At 47.4% G+C, this 19668-nt stretch overlaps 1 protein-coding gene across 1 annotated transcript in view; it reads left to right on the forward strand.

Moving 5' to 3' along the window:
• The window catches only part of LOC141243662 (uncharacterized), a 161722-nt gene that overhangs the window by 93486 nt on the left and 48568 nt on the right, over nt 1-19668 (forward strand). The window contains exons 22-27 of the mRNA XM_073668943.1: nt 706-816; nt 929-1096; nt 1180-1303; nt 1422-1624; nt 3500-3557; nt 10795-11644. Of these exons, the coding sequence (XP_073525044.1) occupies nt 706-816; nt 929-1096; nt 1180-1303; nt 1422-1624; nt 3500-3557; nt 10795-11644 (1514 nt within the window). The remainder of the gene's footprint in view (nt 1-705; nt 817-928; nt 1097-1179; nt 1304-1421; nt 1625-3499; nt 3558-10794; nt 11645-19668) is intronic.

Consider the following 19668-nt stretch of genomic DNA (forward strand, 5'->3'; position numbering starts at 1 on the left):
TTATATACTGGAGATTAAGTGTGGGGAGGTATCAGAAGATTAGGGCAGAGATGTATGGAGAGGACAGGTTATATACTGGAGATTATGTATGGGGAGGTATCAGGAGATTAGGGCAGAGATGTATGGAGAGGACAGGTTATATACAGGAGATTATGTGTGAGGAGGTATCAGAAGATTAGGGCAGAGATGTATGGAGAGGACAGGTTATATAGTGGAGATTATGTATGGGGAGGTATCAGGAGATTAGGGCAGAGATGTCGATGGAAACATCTGATGGATGCTGAGACATCCGGGTCGGAGAAGTGATTGTGAGTGTCATCAGCTGAAAACGTGGTAATGAAAGTCATGAGATCTTGTGCTGTCCCAGGACAAAGATAACGATGGAAAAGAGTAGGAGGTGCCAGGAAAGCCTTAAGGGAGTCTCAACAGAAAAAGGGCAAGAAAAGGATATGGAGTTTAAATGGGAGGAACAAAATGTTAATTTAATAAAGTATGAGGAGACCCAGGAGACCGCCGAGTCTGTGATACTGTGAGATAAGAATTTTGGCAAAGGACAGGTCTAGAAGGAGAAAGATGGAGTAATGTTCTTAGGTATTTTCCCAAGAGGCACTTTATATAACATCTAAGATATTTTTCGGGCTTTTTGCACTCAATCCTCCTCATTATTCATACAGTTCCTTTATGGCTAAAGTTTTCTTTTGATAGAAGATGAGCCTTTCCATCGATGACCCTCCGATGATGAAGCATGACAGAAGCCACATAGCTGCTCGGATATTAGACCTCACCCTGGAGATAATCTACTGGATCACTGGAGAGGTGAGAGCTTCACATCACATCACTCTGATCTCTAGGAATAAAGCAGAGAAATGACGGGAAAGGTGAAGGATCCTTAGAATAGATGTAGTGATCGGCGTCTCCCCATACACAGGATCACACAGTAGTGAAGACGTCGTCTGGGGAGTGTGTGACCCCCCATGTGTCAGGAGGGCGGAGCCGGACCCCGAGTGACATCACCGAGCCTCCACCTCATTCACTGATACATGAGCAGAAGATCCTAGAACTGACCCACAGGATCACTGAGCTGCTGAGCGGAGAGGTGAGTGCTGCCGGGAATGCTGGGACATTATATAATAACGCCGGGGGAGGGGTCTGCTAATGACAGGTCATTGTGTGTGTCAGGTTCCTATAAGGTGTCAGGACGTCACCGTCTATTTCTCCATGGAGGAGTGGGAGTATATAGAAGGACACAAGGATCTGTACAAGGACGTCATGATGGAGGATCACCAGCCCCTCACATCTCCGGGTAAGAGGAGACCGTCCTGATTATAGAGGAGAGGCCGGGTCTGAGGTCACCTAGACTCCCCCATCATCTGATCATCACATGTAGACGATGTATTCAGTCCTGTGTATATTTCCTATAGATGGATCCAGTCCGAGAAATCTACCGGAGAGAAGTCCCAGTCCTCTATATTCCCAGGAACGTCCAGAGGAGAAGCAGAATGTCATCCTGGATCATCAGGTAGATGGAGCTGAGATTTCTGGAAATCCACCGGAGAGAAGTCCCAGTCCTCTATATTCCCAGGATCGTCCAGAGGAGAAGCAGAATGTCCTCCTGGATCATCAGGTAGATGGATTTGGAAATTCTTTAAATCCTCTATACACCAATGTTATGAAGCGATGTAATGACCGAAGTGGGGAAAATAACCATTTCATACACTGCTGATTTTGCAAGTTTTCCCACCTACAGAGAATGGAGAGATCTGTAATATTTATCGTAGGTCACTTCACCTGTGAGAAACAGAATCTTGAAAAAAAAATCCAGAAAATCACATTGTATGATTTTTACATAATAATTTGCATTTTATTCCATGAAATAAGTATTTGATACAATAGAAAAACAGAACTTAATATTTGGTACAGAAACCTTTGTTACAATTACAGAGGTCAGACGTTTCCTATAGATCTTGACCCGGTTTGCAGACACTGCAGCAGGGATTTTGGCCCTCTCCTCCATACAGATCTTCTCCAGATCTTTCAGGTTTCGGGGCTGTGGATGGGCAACATTGAGTTTCAGCTCCCTCCAAATATCTTCTATTGGGTTCAGGTCTGGAGACTGGCTAGACCACTCCAGGACCTTGAAATGCTTCTTACAGAGCCACTCCTTTGTTGCCTTGTCTGTGTGTTTCGAGTCATTGTCCTGCTGGAAGACCCAGCCACGACCCATCTTGAATGCACTTACTGAGGGACAGAGATTGTTGGCCAAAATCTCACGATACATTACCCATTCCATCCTCCCATCAATACGGTGCAGTCGTCCTGTTCTCTTTGCAGAAAAGCACCCCTAAAGTATGATGTTTCACGGTTGAGATGATGGCTTTTTTGGGGTTGTGCTCATCCTTCTTCTTCCTCCAAACACGGAGAATGGAGTTAATACCAAAAAGTTCTAATTTGGTTTCATCTGACCACATGACCTTCTCCCATGCCTCCTCTGGATCATCTAGATGGTGATTGGTGAACTTCAAACGGGCCTGGACATGTGCTGGCGTGAGCAGGGGGACCTTGCGTGCCCTGCAGGATTTTAATCCATAACGGCTTATTGTGTTACTAACGGTAATGTTTGAGACTGTGGTCCTATCTCTCTTCAGGTCATTAACCAGGTCCTCCCGTGTAGTTCTGGGCTGATTCCTGACCTTTCTTATTATCAGCCTTACCTCACGCGGCGAGATCTTGCTTGGAGCCCCAGACCAGGGAAGAGTGACAGTCATCTTGTGTTTCTTCCATTTTCTAATAATTGTAACAACATTTGTTACCTGCTCACAAAGATACTTGCCTATTGCCCTGTAGCCCATCCCAGTCTTGTGCAGGTCTATAATTTTGTCCCTGGTGTCCTTACACAGCTGTTTGGTCTTAGCCATGCTGGAGAGGTTGGAGTGTGATTGAGTGTGTGGGCAGGTGTTTTTTTATACAGGTAAGGAGTTCAAACAAGTGTAATTAATGCAGGTAATGAGTGCAGAGTAGGAGGGCTTCTTAAAAGAAAAACTAACAGGTCTCTGAGAGCCAGAATTCTTGCTGGTTGGTCGGTGATCAAATATTTATTTCGTGCAATAAAATTCTAATTAATTATTTAAAAATCCTACAATGACATTTTCTGGATTTCATTTTTAGATTCTGTCTCTCACAGGTGAAGTGACCTATGATAAAAATTACAGATCTCTCCATTCTTTGTAGGTGGGAAAACGTGCAAAATAATCAGTGTATCAAATACTTATTTTACCAACTGTATTTAGTGAGAATGAATGCACAGTTCTGCTGTGTAGATGGAAATAACAGCACAATGCCGCGGGTGAATGTAGATTCTATCTGATTGTCACTTTAGGAAATCCTTCTTTTAGCTCAAACTGGATCATGACTTCTAGTGGTTTTTACTGTCATCTAATATGAGATAAACTGTTTTTAGATTTTCTTTTTTTCCCTCATATTTTATGTTGGATCCTTGCAGGAAAGTCATGGTGGAACGATGAATGGACATGAAAAACCCTTATCCATGTTGGTGAATGGTAAGAGCCTTTCATAAATTCTGTGTTTTGTTCCTCCTGTATAATTTACAGACTGAGTTTATCTAAAACATCCTCCATAATATCCAGTGGAGGAGATGTACATGACAGGAAACTTTCTTACTGAATTCCTCGTCCAGTGAGTTGGGTCAGTTGATATCAACATGTTCTTTTACTACAAGGCTCCGAGAAATATTATCTGATATTATCAGGCTGGGATTGTATGAAGAAAAGTATATACCATAAATGTCCCTTTGATAGAAAGTATTGTAGTGGATTACACTACGCATAGAATATGACTCGCTGTTCTAGGAAGAAGGTGGATATTCCGGAAACAAAAAAGTGAATGACCAAATCTAAATAGTAAATACAACCCCGACGCGCGTTTCTTCTTGTTTCTTCCAGGGTGTGTCGGGGTAAGGGAATGTTAGGGATTATAAATGTGGGCCACTTTTGGAGCATGCGGTCTCTGTATGATCTCAAGGTAAATGACTTCCAGGCCACCATAGTGGAATGTAAGGCTAAATGCGGGGATGAGCGAGTCACACTCTTGTTCACCGAGGTCAGAAAATCAATGACTCTAGCATGACATATGACTTGCTTACCGCTGATTGGGTGGGCTACGCTTATAATCCCTGACACTCCCATCACCCCGACATGCTCCTGAAAGAAGCGAGGCGAAACGAGCGTCGGGGTGGAGGTAAGCGGTGCCTGAATCTCTATGCTGCTCATATAGATCCCATCTCACAGGTAATATTACCAACAGTAATGGATTTTTCTGTGGGCAGCTATTCTTTAATATGTGTGTAGGATAATTTGAGTATTTATCTATTGAGCAATACCGTTTCCATGAGCCACATAAGTATATTTATATCCACTTTTTTTGTTTCTGGGAGATTATCCATCGTCCTAGAACAGCGGGTTATATTTTATGGAGAAGAGTATTAGACACGTGTCTTAATTCTTGAATTTGGGTTTTTCATGCAGTCTCATCGCCCCCAGTGTATAACGTCCGGCCTCATTGTTCCCCAGTGTATAATGTCTGGCCCCATTGTCCCGCAGTGTATAACATCCAGCCCTCTGCCATGCCGATCTTTCTTTACAGAATTGCTGGTGGTAAAGAGCTCACTGATACCAGCGCAGTCCTTTAATAGGAGCCACCGGGGTAACAAGTCCGTCCATGACATTTCTTTATCCGAAATCTTCCCCATCACCTGTGAGTGATATTATTGAGAAGGGGAAGGAACTGCAGCAACTCCGCCACAAAGTGGAGACCCCCTAATGTTACAATGTGGAGTGTCACTGGGTCATGCCCGGCTGCAGCCGGACCTTGACGGGACATCAGCGGATTCAATTATTTCCACAGTTTAAATACATTGGCGGCATTCTCTATAGTAGTGAACAACCTCTTTAAACTTTTGTCTGGGCGCTGGGAGGGTGTAATGAAACTTTCCCAGACTTTTCATAGTTTTCCACTGCCTCTGTTGGGCCCGGTGTATGTCTCTCTTTTCTCTCCTCCTTGGTTTCCCAAGGTACAATGGCCTCTGCTGCCAGCGTTATTAGATGGGTATTTTTGGACTAATTGATTGAGAGATGGAAAGTTCTCCTTGTAGCATGGGTCGAGAAGGGTTGACAACCAGTAATCAGTGTTGGCCAAAATGCGTATAATGCGAGAGTAATGGGAAAGGCAGAGGGTCATAAAGTCAGCCATGTGTGCCAGACTCCCAACAGGCAAGACTTCACTGTCCCCTCTAAGAGGACAACTCTTCATCTCCTCCTCCTCTTCAGCCCATCCATGCTGAACAGACTTGATGAAGCAGGTGTAGGTAGTACCGCCTGTAGCGCAGGCAGCCATCTCCTTTTCCTCCTCCTCCTCATTATCACCCAATCAGCGCTGAGAAGATGAGATGAGGCTGGGCTGGGTAATATCACCCTGTGTACTTTCTTCCTCCATCTCCACCTGGTCCACATGCAAAGTTTCATCTTTAATTGTGAGCAGCAAGCGTTTGAGTAGACACAGAAGCAGGATGGCTACGCTAATTATGTTGTCATTGCTGCTTACCATCTTGGTTGTTTCCTCAACGTTTTGTAGAACCTCACAGATGTCAGTCATCCATACCCACACTTCGGTTGTTATGTGCGGAGGCTGACCAGAATACAAATGGGCATATTGTCGCTGGTATTCAACTAGTGCCCACTGCTGCTCACAAAGCCTTGCCAACATGTGCAATGTGGAGTTCCCGTACGTGGTCATGTCACATACCAGTCGGTGAGCTGGCACTTGCAAGTGATACTGCAGCACTGACAGACCGGCGGCAACTGTAGCTGACTTGCGGAAATGGGCACACTCTTGGCGTACCTTCACAAGTAGCTCAGGCATATCTGTATAGGTTTTCAGAAACCGCTGAACCAATAAGTTGAGCATGTGGGCCAGGCATGGTACGTGTGTGAGCTTGCCAAGCTTCAGAGCCGCCACCAGGTTATGGCCATTATCACACACGACCATGCCTGGTTGTAGGTTAAGCCATCCAACCGACCAACTGTTTGCACTGTTCTGGCTTCAAGAGTGGTGTCCTGCGCCCCTTGCAAAGTGGGACAAAACCCTAAGTCTCGTTGATGTCCATGTTTGTTGTGTTCCCGCAGAAGGTACAGTTTCACCTGGCCCACAGCCTCTGCGTACACCATGAGCAGCATGTCCACTTCCCGGTCCCTTACCGCACGCCTTGCGCATTTTAAATTAGGTATATAATATATGCCTGCCAACTTTCTGGTATAAATAGTGAAAAGAAAATATGTATCTCTGAAAAGGACTATTGTTTAAATGGTGCAGCAGTGATATACAAGTACTGCATTAATAGCAATTAATAAACCCGGCCTATATGCCACTAATACAAAACTATCCCTCCTCCACCAGCTAGCCCTATACAGAATGCATGAAACCGCAGTTTTACTGTACAAAGGACAATATGTAGTCCTGAAAAGGACAATTATCTTAATGGTGCAGCAGTGGTATACAAGTACTGCTTAAATAGCAATTAATAAACACGGCTTATATGCCTCTAATACAAGACTATCCCTCATCCACCAGCTAGCCCTACACTGAATGCAGGTAACAGCGGTTTTAGTTCAGAAAGGACAGTATGTAGCCCTGAAAAGGACTATTGTTTTAATGCTGCAGCAGCGATGTACAAGTACTGCAAATAATGGCATTTAATAAACACTGCCTTTATGTCTGCTCTAATCTGTCACCGACATACTTGCCTATTGCCGATGATGTTACGCCTATAACTGTAAGAAATGACCGCGAGTAACCTCTGCAGTCTCGCTCTTGCGGTCCTGGCTCACAGCAATGACCGCGAGAGCGAGATGCAAGTGGGAAGAGTCGATTCTAAGCGCCAGAATTGGAGTATCTAATGGATGCGCTGTTTTCCCATTTCCCACGACAGCACCATGGAGAGAGAGGATCCATCCTCAAGGACAGGAAACCCTAGAGCCATCTAGTACGCTTGAGTGGTTTCCTGTCTTTGAGAGAGACCCTACGGCTCCCCGGTGCTGCCTGGGAGTGAAGATCTTACCTGGGGTTGAGGTCCCAGCATTGCCGATAGGGATCAAGATTCGGAAGTCCTTGACGGGCTGAGTGGCCAGCGGGCAGGGACATCTCTCCAGGAGCATGGTCGGACCGGGCACAGTGCATCCCTGGGAGCCGGCAGAAAGAGAATGATGTCAGATCCGGGGGCACTGCTGGTATGGCATGATACGTCCCCATTATGAAGCCCGGCACCTTTCGGGGCACGGCCTGGAACGGCCTAGTGCATCCCCGGTCATCAGCAGCAACAGAATCCAGGGGGCATCCCCTACCCCTGGCTCTTTCCAGGGGCGGACATGGAAAGGTGTAGAGGATAAAAGCCTCCCCCCACCTTAGAACCATGCTGCGGTAGGTATTCCAGATGGAGGACAACAGCCAACCTGGAGAACCTACAGAAGCAGCCCCTCCGACCTAGTTAGTCCTGCGTCAGGTGGGGTGAGTCAGGGTTGATCCATGGATAAAATTGTCCTAAATGCCTGTATTTTTATTTATATGTTTTATAGAACAGGCCTAGGAAAGCGCAATCTAAAACCAAGGATAAGGAATGTGCGTTATGCAAGTGTAGATTAGCGGCCTCCTATACTAAAAGACTGTGTAAGGAATGTATTGAAAGAACCTTGGGGGAAGAATCCCCTTCCCTCATGGAAAATATGAAAACCATGATCAGGGTGGAAATGAAGAAATCTTTAAAAGGGATTTAAGCCGGCACTTCAACAAGAGAGGACAGCGTAAACTCTAGCTCAGGGGAAGAGACAGAAGGTGGAGAGTTGGGGGGTTACTAGACAGATGCCTCATAATCATCCTAGTCCCACTGTGACGTGAATCCATCTTGTTTCCCAGCAGAAGATACAAGCAACCTGGTGAAGACAGTAAGGTCAACAATGAAGGTAGAAAAAGTTAAGGAGCCAAGGTCCATTCAAGATCTAATGTTCGAGGGACTAGAGGTCAGGAAGCATAGATGTTGTCCTTTTCATAAAAACATAGCGTCACTAATTAAGATGTACAATACAAAGTTATATTGTGGTACCGTGTTAGCCAGAAAAATCTATGTAGATACTTTTATGGCCAAAAAATGACAAAAGTCTTCTAGGAGTAATACCTTTATTGGCTATCCAGAAAAATATGTTTGCGAGCTTTCAGAGCACAGGGGCTCCTTCTTCAGGCAGGATTACAAATGATTTAAGAATGTTAACAAAGATAGCGGCAGAAATGTCAGCTCACATAAGAGAAGTAGTAGACATTTTTTTCATCCCATACATAGACGACTTCCTGATTGTAGGGAAATCAGAAGCAGAGTACAAAAAGCGGTGAAACAAGTCAGAGATACTGTGTTCCCTTGGGTGGATAATAATCTTAAAACAACCGCAAATAAAACCAGAACAGATGCAAATATTCTTAGGAATTTCGTTAGATTCAAAAAGACAAACTTCTTTCCTTCTTTCCTCCCAGAAGAAAAGATAAAGAAGGTTTCCGAATTGATCAAAAATCTAATGGATGCGTCATTTCTGGGGTGGCTGAGGGCTGGTGTTATTAGGCTGGGAGGGGACCAATATACGTTGCACCTTACCAGCCTGTTAATATCAACCTGCAGCTATCTGCTTTGCCTTAGCTGGTTATTAAAATAGGTTACGAACCCCAAGTCATTATTTTTTTAGGGTCCACCCTATTTTTAATAACCTGCTAACGCAAAGCAGACAGCTGCGGGCTGATATTAATAGACTGGGCTGCTCCATGGATATTGGCCTTTTCCCAGACTAAAAATACTTCCCCAGCTGTCTGTTTTCCCTCTGCTGGTTTTAAAAATGAAGGGGACGTCACATAGTTTTTTTATTTCAATTATTTCATTATTTTAACTGTCCGGCCAATCACAGACATGCCATTACTTGTCATGACTGTGATGGAACCGGAAGTGCCAACAGCCTTAATGCTTGTTGATTGGCTCCACTGCTGTCTTTCAACAAGCTTTATTAGACTTCCAGACCTAAACAGGAAACCGGACATACAGTAAGAAGTCCATGTTCGGGGTCCAGTTCCAGACACTAGAAGTTTGGGTTCGCTCATCCATACTGCTGGCATCAAAGAGCAAGTGTATGCGGACTGCAGGCTAATACCAGCACAGATTACATAGAGCGGCAGAAGTATGAGCTCTGGAACGGCTTTCCAGATGGCTCTCGGCACTGTGCACCTTACAGATGAAGCGACTACAATGTAACATATTGTAGATGTCATTGGTATAATTGAGATATATTAATACATGTAATATATATGCCGGGCCAGCCTTAGGCCAAATGGTGCCAAAATTGCCTTTGGTGCCCCCCACTCCATTGTTTTTTGTACTCAGTTTGCCCAAGACACCTGTGTTTCCTTTATACCCTAAAAAATTAATTAAGACTGGCATTTTGTACATTTTGTAAGCCAGTTTTCAGGGGGGTTGATCTCTACTTAGACAACCCCTTCTCTGTTGCTATTATTTCTCCTTATAAAATAAAAATAGCTTATATGCTGTTCCAGCGATGACTGTTCTGGGGCTTGCAGGATGTTCTTATGTTCTCACGTGAGCCCTGCAGCCACTTCTCTCTTACTTCCTTTGCACGAAACTGCCATTCAGAGAAAGTCAGAGAGCAACAGCAGCTCTCACTTCTTCCAGGTGTCAGTTTTGTCCAAAGGAAGTGAGAGTGAAGTAGCCGCTGACTGCAGGGTTCACGTGGCGTAAGCACAACATGCGAGCCCCAGGAGCCGTCATTGCTAGATTGACGCTGGCACCCGAACTGCCAACAGCACTGAGAGCAGCAGATCGGTGGGGGTACCAGGTGTCAGGACCCCACTGACCTGATAATAGTAAAGGTAGTGGAGCATATCCATAAGACGCGTGTGCATCTTAGTGATTAAGGCGCATCTTGAAACTGCTGAACTGCTCCACCAGAAATATTACCTTAGACAGGGGCTGATGTAGTTTTCTGGTGTAATTTACTCAGCCTTAGTGGTGTAAAATATGATGAACCTGCAGGGTGGGCTATTCCACTCCCCATTCACCCCACACTGCAAACATACCACTCACACACTGGCCGTGTGAGAGAGTGAAGGAGAGTGATGGGGTGCTACTCCAGATGACCTGGCCTCCACAGTCACCAGACCTGAACCCAATCGAGATGGTTTGGGGTGAGCTGGACCGCAGAGTGAAGGCAAAAGGGCCAACAAGTGCTAAGCATCTCTGGGAACTCCTTCAAGATTGTTGGAAGACCATTTCCGGTGACTACCTCTTGAAGCTCATCAAGAGAATGCCAAGAGTGTGCAAAGCAGTCATCAAAGCCAAAGGTGGCTACTTTGAAGAACCTAGAATATAAGACATATTTTCAGTTGTTTCACACTTTTTTGTTAAGTATATAATTCCACATGTGGTAATTCATAGTTTTGATGCCTTCAGTGTGAATGTACAATTTTCATAGTCATGAAAATACAGAAAAATCTTTAAATGAGAAGGTGTGTCCAAACTTTTGGTCTGCACTGTAGCTAAGGCTGGCCATATTGACATATCAGAAAGCATACGGATACAGACTGTTCTGATGAATCTCTTGCTTGCTGTATAGGTTTTTCCACATAGACATTTTAAAATATCAATTATTATGAATGAGAATTTTTTTTCTTTTTTTCTAGGTGAAGACTGGATGCAAAGTTTCCATAATAATCTCCTTTCATCTTCCTATCATGAAGTAGCAGATAATCAATCACTGACTGTAGAAAGTAGCTCTGGAAATAGACTTGATAACATATTGATATTTTCTGAATGTGGGAAAGAGAAATCTAATCATCACAAAGATGAGAGTCCGTATTCTTGTACAGAATGCGGGAGGGGTTTTAAAAATAAAGCAGCTCTTGTTGTACATCAGAGAAGACACACAGGGGAGAAGCCGTATCCATGTTCAGAATGTGGGAAATGTTTCAAGTATAAATCAGATCTTGTTAATCATCAGAGAGCACATTCAGGGGAAAGGCCATATTCATGTCCTGAATGTGGAAAAAGTTTTGCGCACAAGTCAAGTCTCATAAACCATCTAAGAACTCACACAGGGGAGAATCCGTTTTCTTGTTCTGAATGTGGGAAATCCTTTATCGTTAAAGCTCGACTTAGGAGGCACCAGAAAAGCCACACCGGGGAGAAGTCTTTTTCATGTGTGACATGTGGAAAATGCTATATGCGTAAGGAAGCTCTTGAGATACATCAGAGAGTTCACACAGGGGAGAAGCCGTACTCCTGTCCTGAATGTCATAAGTGTTTTAGTCAGAAATCATGTCTTAATGAACATGTAAAAACCCACACAGGGGAGAAGCCATTTTCATGTTCCGAATGTGGGAAATGTTTTAGTCATAAAGCCATTCTTATTCAACATCTGAGAATTCACACAGGGGAAAAGCCATTTTTATGCCCAGTATGTGGGAAATGTTTTAAAGATAGATCACATCGGTCTTCACATCAAAAGAAACACAAGAGAGAAAACATAAATACGTAGGAAATTCGGCAGGTGTATGGCTCCGTTGTAGGACCTGTTGTCTCGGGATGCTTTGTGATAACTTAAATGTCGTGCTACAATACAGAAAATAATTTCTACTAACTTCTTGTTTGATCTCAGTGATACCTGTTGTTGTGTGTTACAAGATCATCATTGATAATATAACCCTTCAAAAGGGTCAGAGTTTACGAGTTTAGCCCAACATACATGATCCTACGGGGGAATTCGACACCAAAGGGTTCATTAGGTCTAGATTAAGGTGAATCCAGTAGAGATGTTGTAGGACCTGACATGGGATGAATGTGCACTTAACGCTTACGTCAGAAGCTCAACAGAGATGATAAACTCTAACAAATGTTTCCCTGCAATATTACTATTAAATGTTATGCCAACATAGTGTTAATGGGAGGGAGAACCTTAATAACCCAATTAGCTTTAATAGTGAGTGACCTTTGATCATATCTTTTAAATTAAAAGGATTTATTGGACTACAAAATAGATTACCTTAAAGGGAATCTGTCACCCCCAGGGACGTATATAACCTATTAATATGGGCATACAGGTGCCAGAAATGTTAATCTAGTCCTACCCGTATGCCCCACATTAATGGTCTTGTTGTGAAATTTTATATTATATATTTATGTTAATGATTCCTCCTGGCCCCGCTTCCTGTCTTCATTATAATAGCTCCCCCCCATCTTCTGCACGTCTCAGTGCCCTGTAGCGTGCAGTTGCGGCGCCGTGATCCCGAGCTTGCGCCCTGCACTGCCTTCCACCATCGCCATCACTCGCCGGTGCCTGCGAAGAAGATCACGGAATACACTAGTCAGTGATCTACTGTCAAGTAGCCGGCGACTGACGGCTGGTGAATGGTGGCATTATAATGAAGACAGGAGGTGGGGATCTCTTCCGGGCCTAAAATAAATATATAACATGAAATTTCACAACAACAAGACCATTAATATGGGGCATACAGGTAGGACTAGATTAATATTTCTATCACCTGTATGCCCATATTAATAGATTATATATGTTCCAGGAGGTGACAGATTACCTTTAAGATATGTGATAAACAGCAGATTGGTGGCCATCTAATGCTCCATACTCCTGCCAATCAGTTGATTGAAGGGCCCGAGGTGCCCCAATATGTACCATATCCCATTTATTGTTTTCCATTGATGTACAATAAAAAATCATAATGTGGTACCGTGTTAGCGAGAAAAATCGATGGAAATGCTTATGACTCTGTGTCACCCTGGCCTGGATGCCACAAATGTATAATAAAGCTGTGTCTGAGAGCAAGGGGGAGGTTCTTTGGTCAAGGACCATTAGCATGCAATACCTCCTGTCCCAGGCCAGTAGGGGGAGCAGGCTGCCCCTATAAAAGCTGGAACTGGGGGCAGGGTTAGGGAGAACTGGACAACCTGTCTCTGGATTGAGAGGTGTCCCAGAGCAGGGACAGACAGTTGTGTTGCAGCCTAAGAGGCCGTGTGGCAGGAGAGCCACGAGCCAGGGACAAGAGGCGAAGCGAGCCTGTCCTGGCAGATAAAGAAACTGATCTACCAGACTTTGGTGTCTGAGGCAGTGAGGATTCCAAGTCCTACAGCAAATAACCAGTCCGCAGGGGATTGTATGTTCCCTGGCCTAAGAAGCCCGGAGGTTCCGCCACAGCAGAAGGGACCAGGCCAAGAGTAAAAAGGGTCCCAAGTCGCCAGCCATACGGGCGAGAAGACACGGCAAGCTCAGGAACGTGGGCTATTACACCACGAGGAGGGAAATAGCCAGAGAGAGTGCAGAGAGCACGGTAGGCCTACACCCTCACCCTGACCAGGGCCAGCTTCCCACTTGTTCTCAGACATCCAGGCCCCCTCCTAGTTGGGCCTGTTTCTGGGTCGTTTCACCTGTTCTAATAAAGACCCTGAACTGTTTAAGAGGCCTCCGTTTCCTGGCTATCGCGGTCGGAATCATCCCCTCCATCATCCATTATATACTGCCCTGGGGCCATACTCCTCCCGTGGGGAGTTGTACTATTCAGTGCTGCACATTTATATCAGCCCCAGCGGACTGCACTGCAGCGGCGGTTAGCCCTGACCGCAATCCACGGGTGGCGTAGTCGGACATTGCAAAACATATAAAAGACTGCCATTGGTCTGACCACCCTGAGCCACGGACCGGGTTGCCACTACTACCACCATCATTGCCCTGTTGCCCGCATCCGAGTGCCCCACGGCACAGGGGGCGAGTCAGCTTTGGCGTAGTCGGCAGGATTGTGACCAACCCGCCACAAACGGGTATTGCGCGCCTGAAAAAGACCGTACACGTACCTTAAAAAGAGGTTTCCCGCCACCCGGAGCCGTTTCCCGCCATTTTCAGCCGTCTCCCGCCATCTTCAGCAGCTTCCCGCCAGCTTCAGCCGTTTTCCCGCCATCGGATGCCATCTGCAGGACGCCACGCGGGAAGAAGAGGGGCGTGGACGTCCAAACCGCGCGAGACCCGAAGCTCCGCCCTACGCACTGACGCTGCGCAAGGTCCTGGAAGGGAGAGAGAGCGACGCTGACGTCACCAGGACGCGACGCAAGGTCCTCGTCCGGAGCAGCACCAGTGTAACCGCGGCCTACAGAAGAGGATCGTCGGAAGGAAGGCCACGCTTAACTAGGGGGGAGGAAGAGGTCGGACACGGAGGCGCCCACTACCACCAACGCAGCTGCAGCAGCGGTGATGCCATTCTCCCTGCCTTACATCCCTGGAGCGGCCTGGCTGCCCAAGTATTCAGGGGAGCCCCATGCATTAACTGACTTTAAGGAAAGGCTGTACAGTTTATTCCAAGTTTACCCCCTGACAGAGGAACAGAAGATTAGCATACTGACAGGGCAGTTAACTGGCGCAGCCCAGCGGGAGGTAAAGTCATGGCCCGCTGAGGAGAAAAGAACTGTAAAGGACATTCTGGCCCGGCTGCGGGGTACCTTTGATACACGTACCTCCGCTGAAATTAAAATGCAGTTCTACGGGTGTAAGCAGCAGGCACAGGACAGCATCAGAGACTATGCCCTAAATTTGCAGGAAGCCTTGAGAGCCATCAAACAAGCTGACCCTGGCAGCGTGCAGGATACGGATAAGCTATTAACAGAACAGTTCATAGAAGGTCTGCTGTCTAGCGCCCACAGGACCCAGCTGCGCCTCATGTTCTTTCAGAACCCTGATCTGACCTTTGCCCAATTCAAGGACAGGGCCATAAGGGTGCTCCGTGAACCCGCAACAAGTGGCGCTATAAACCCCCGGCGCCCTGCTCTCACCTACCACCAGGAGGCGGCACCCTCCTCTATGGACTCTGTGGGGGTCGACGCACAGGCCCTGAACCAAGCCCCGTCGAAAGATCTGCAACACCAAGTCCAGGAGCTGACCAGGAGCGTCGCGGCGTTGACCAGGACCGTCCAGGCGTTACAAGTGGACCCGTCAAGACCCATCGAGTTGGCTTCAAGTCCGGAGGATGTCCCGTGGCGTCGACAGAGGAGGACCCCGTCATTCCGAGGGAGGCCCACAGACTGCTATGCAGAGGATGGACAGCCCATTTGCCGTCGATGCAACCAGCCCGGACACATTTCCAGGTACTGTAATTTAAACGGGTTCAACCTGGGGCAGAGGGCCAACCACCAGGCCCTTACAATTGGCGTAATAAGTACGTTGGGGGGCGCCCGGTTTTACCCGTGGTGCTGGACGGTATCCCCATGAGCGCCTTGCTGGATACCGGGTCGCAAGTAACTACTATCCCTTATGTACTCTTTAAGCAGTATTGGACTGATGCCGATATAACACGGTATCCAGACAGTGACTTGAGCATCATCGCCAGTAATGGCTTGCCCGTGCCGCAGATGGGGTTCAAGGAGATGACCATTAAGATTGGTAAAGTTGAACTGCCGGCACAGGGAGTGATTATTGTGGACATTGACCATCGTGAAAGTCACCCTAAAATAACTGTGGGTACTAACGTGATTGAAAATTGTCTTTCAGAGGTAATTGTAATTCTACAACAGGTGGCGGTGAATGCTAGTTCCAGCCAACAGAGAGTCCTCAACAAAGAGATAAAAGCCCTGATGAGACGGCAGCAGGTAGAACTGTCTGGTGGTGAGATTGGTAGCGTAAGAATGAGTGACCCATTCCCTATTTCCATGCCTCCCAAAAGTGAAATGATGACCTGGTGTCGGACTGCAATCGGGTTGAGAGGTAGAGACTACCAAGCCATGGTAGAACCCGTGTACTCAGACAGCAGGCCCACCATTTTGACAGGCCGAGGGGTGGTTGATGTCCGTCATGGGAGGGTGCCCGTTTGCATTCTCAACATTGGAGAGAGGGAGGTACACTTACCCAGGTACGCTACACTTGCCAAACTGTTTGCTGTCGAACACAAAGCTATCAGGGCAGTGGAGCCTTTGCATCCATTTCCACAGGCGGAGGGTAATGGCTCCCAGAAACAAAAGGAGGACTGGTGCCAGAAACTCCATGTGGGTGCTGACTCCACTCCCCTGCACCAAAAACAAGGAGTCTACCGGGTGGTTCAGGAGTACGAGAGAATTTTTAGTAAGCACCCGCTAGACTTCGGCCGAGTAAAGGGAGTGGAACACCACATCCCCACGGGGAGCCATCCACCAATAAAGGAGAGGCACAGACCTGTAACCCCTGCGCATTATCAGAACACAAAGGGCATGCTGAGGGAAATGAAAGAAGCCGGGGTCATTAGAGATAGCTGTAGCCCCTGGGCAGCCCCCTTGGTTCTGGTAAAAAAGAAAGACGGCACCATGAGAATGTGCGTGGACTATAGACAAATCAACCGTATCACCCACAAAGACACATATCCGCTGCCTAGAATAGAGGAGTCTTTAGCCGCACTAAAATCAGCTAACTTCTTTTCTACTTTGGACCTTACTAGCGGGTACTGGCAGGTTCCTGTGGCAGAGGCTGACAAGGAGAAGACCGCCTTCACCACCCCGATGGGACTGAGCGAGTTCAACTGTATGCCCTTCGGGCTCTGCAACGCACCAGGGACCTTCCAGAGGCTGATGGAATGCTGTCTAGGGCACCGAAACTTCGAGACGGTCCTACTTTACCTGGACGACGTGATCGTCTATTCGAAGACCTACGAGGACCATCTAAAACACCTGGCAGAGGTGTTCGAAGCCCTGGCAGGCTATGGCCTGAAGGTGAAACCATCAAAGTGTCACCTGCTGAAACCGAAGGTCCAGTACCTAGGGCACGTGGTAAGTGCAGAAGGAGTAGCCCCCGACCCTGACAAGGTCACAGTAATCAAGAGCTGGCCAAGCCCCTCAAACATCAAAGAAGTGAGGCAATTTCTCGGGTTGGTAGGCTACTACCGAAGGTTCATCCCCTGGGTTCACTAAGATGGCAGCCCCTATGCAGGACCTCCTGATAGGACAGTCTAAGTCCAGAAGCCAAAAGCCACCCTTCAAGTGGGACAAGCCGGAAGAGGAGTCCTTCCACCAGTTGAAGATGGCCCTCACAGGGGATGAGATCCTGGCCTACACCGATTATGGCCAGCCTTTTATTCTCCACACAGACGCCAGTAATGTGGGGCTGGGAGCCGTACTGTCGCAAAACCAACAGGGCAGAGAAAGGGTGATCGCGTATGCCAGCCGGAAGCTGAGGCCCACTGTAAGGAACCCGGAGAATTACAGGTCCTTCAAGCTAGAATTCTTGGCAGTGGTGTGGGCCATCACAGAGCGGTTTAAGCATTACCTGGCCTCCGCAAACTTCACCGTGTACACGGACAACAACCCGTTGACACACCTGGACAATGCAAGACTGGGTGCCCTAGAACAGCGGTGGATGGCGCGACTCTCGAATTATGACTTCGTGATCAAGTACCGGGCAGGCAAAACCAATGCCCATGCTGACACCCTATCGAGAATGCCTCACTTACCTGAGGGTGACGAAGACCCAGAAGAGCTGGAGGAGGTAGAACTCCCCGCGTTTCACCGGTATGGAGCCGCTCAATACTTCCACCGCGTGAAAGAGGAAGATTTAACAACCGTTATGATCAATCCCCTACCTCACCACAGCTGGGCCGAGACCCAAGATAGTGACCCTGCACTCCGCATGGTGAAAGATCTGCTGACCCAGGAAGACGCCCGCTTAGATCCGGATGCTCCAGAGGAAGCCAAGCAGCTATGGAAAGAGAAGAGCAAGCTGTTCCTCTATGAAGGGAAGCTGTGCAGAAGACTTGTCAACCACCGGACACACGAGCTGACCTGGCAAGTCGTGGTCCCAAGGCGGGATGCAGCTATGGTCCTGGGGGCTTACCATGACAGAGCGGGGCACTTCGGCTGGAAGAAACTGGAGTTCCTGCTAAGAGGACGGTTCTTTTGGGTCGGCATGAGAGGGGCTGTAGAGAAGTGGTGCCGAGACTGTGGCCCTTGTAACCTAAGGAGGAAGGACCACACCAGCCAGAAGACACCCTTGAGGCCCATCGTCACCACGTAGCCTCTTGAGCTGGTAGCTCTGGACCACGTCAAATTGGCTCCAAACCGATCAGGATACGTTTATGCCCTGACCATCGTGGACCACTATTCCCGATTTCTAGTGGTGGTCCCTGTAAAAGACTTGACAGCACAAACGGCGGCCAGAGCCTTCCAGCAATACTTCTGCCACCCACACGGGTATCCGGAACAAGTTCTGACAGACCAGGGTCCAGCGTTCGAGGCCGAAATCTTCCAAGAGTTCTGCAACCTCTATGGCTGTAAGAAGATTCGGACAACGCCTTACCACCCACAAACCAACGGGAAGTATGAGAAAATGAACAATATAGTCATTGATCTCCTGAAGACTTTGCCCCTGGAGGAACGCAGCCTGTGGCCAGAAAAACTGCCGGACCTGATAGACTTATACAACCATATCCCGGTGAATGCTACAAACTGCACCCCAGCTTACCTGATGTGAGCCAGACCAGGTAAGCTGCCCATAGACCTGGAGATGGGAGTCCTAACACCCGAGGACACCTCCCCAGATGCGGACTGGGATACGGAAAGGCGACTGCAGTACAAGAGGGTACAGGAGAGTGTGGCGAAGAGCCTGGCCCAGGTGAGAGAAAGGCAAGAAAGACTCTTCAACCAACACGCCCCTGCTGGTCCCCTAGAACCTGGTGAGCAGGTCCTGAAGCGAAAGAGAAGGCTACACAAGCTGGATGACCAGTGGGAAAGGGAACCCTACACCGTACTGCAGTCTGATCACGACAACCCAAAGGTGTGTGTGATCACCAAGGATGGAGGAGAAACCACCAATACGGTCTCCAGAGACCACCTAAAAAGGTGCCCCGAGCAACTACGGAATGCAGAAGAGGATCAAAGTGACCTTGAACCTGCAGAGGACAAGGAAGAAATGATCAGCACCGTTCTTGGGGAGTTCACACAGTCCTGGACTCGAATAAACGATGCCATAGTGGTACCCGTCCTGCATTTCCTGCAACCAACTCAGCAGCAACCTACACCAGAGCGGGAAAGCGAAGAAGAACAAGCAGTTCCAGAGGCAGAAGAGCCTGTACCAGCAGCCCAGGAGAATCAACCCTCTGCTGACAGTGAGCCTGCCATGCCTGCGGTAAGCCAGAGGACCCGCAGAAAGCTGCCTGTCCTGCCTGTAAGTCTAGCCAGTGACTGTACTCTAAATGGTAGTGAAGAAAACCAGGTTAGACCACCACCAGACAGTGGGTTACGCAGGTCAACCAGGAGCACAAAGGAGCAGATACCCGCTCGCTGGAGAATATAGGGTGCACTAAAACTGTAAATAACCCTGTTGCCAAGTGTTGAAATGATTGCTAAGTTACATGCATGATTAGTAATTGTGTATTTCAGTTTCTTACAGTTGCCGTACGCACTCAAAGGTTATGAACTTTTAATAACCGGGACTTAGTATGGACTGCGTTCGGAGCCTAACCAAGGAATGAACTAAGACTGTAAAGGACTTGGGGCTAGGACAGACCCCCACCTGGTTAAGGCTCCCCGTTGTGTTGGTGAGA

Source organism: Phyllobates terribilis, unplaced genomic scaffold (assembly GCF_046119375.1).
Source record: "Phyllobates terribilis strain yellow unplaced genomic scaffold, ASM4611937v1 Scaffold_2__4_contigs__length_985480577, whole genome shotgun sequence".
Classification (NCBI taxonomy): domain Eukaryota; kingdom Metazoa; phylum Chordata; class Amphibia; order Anura; family Dendrobatidae; genus Phyllobates; species Phyllobates terribilis.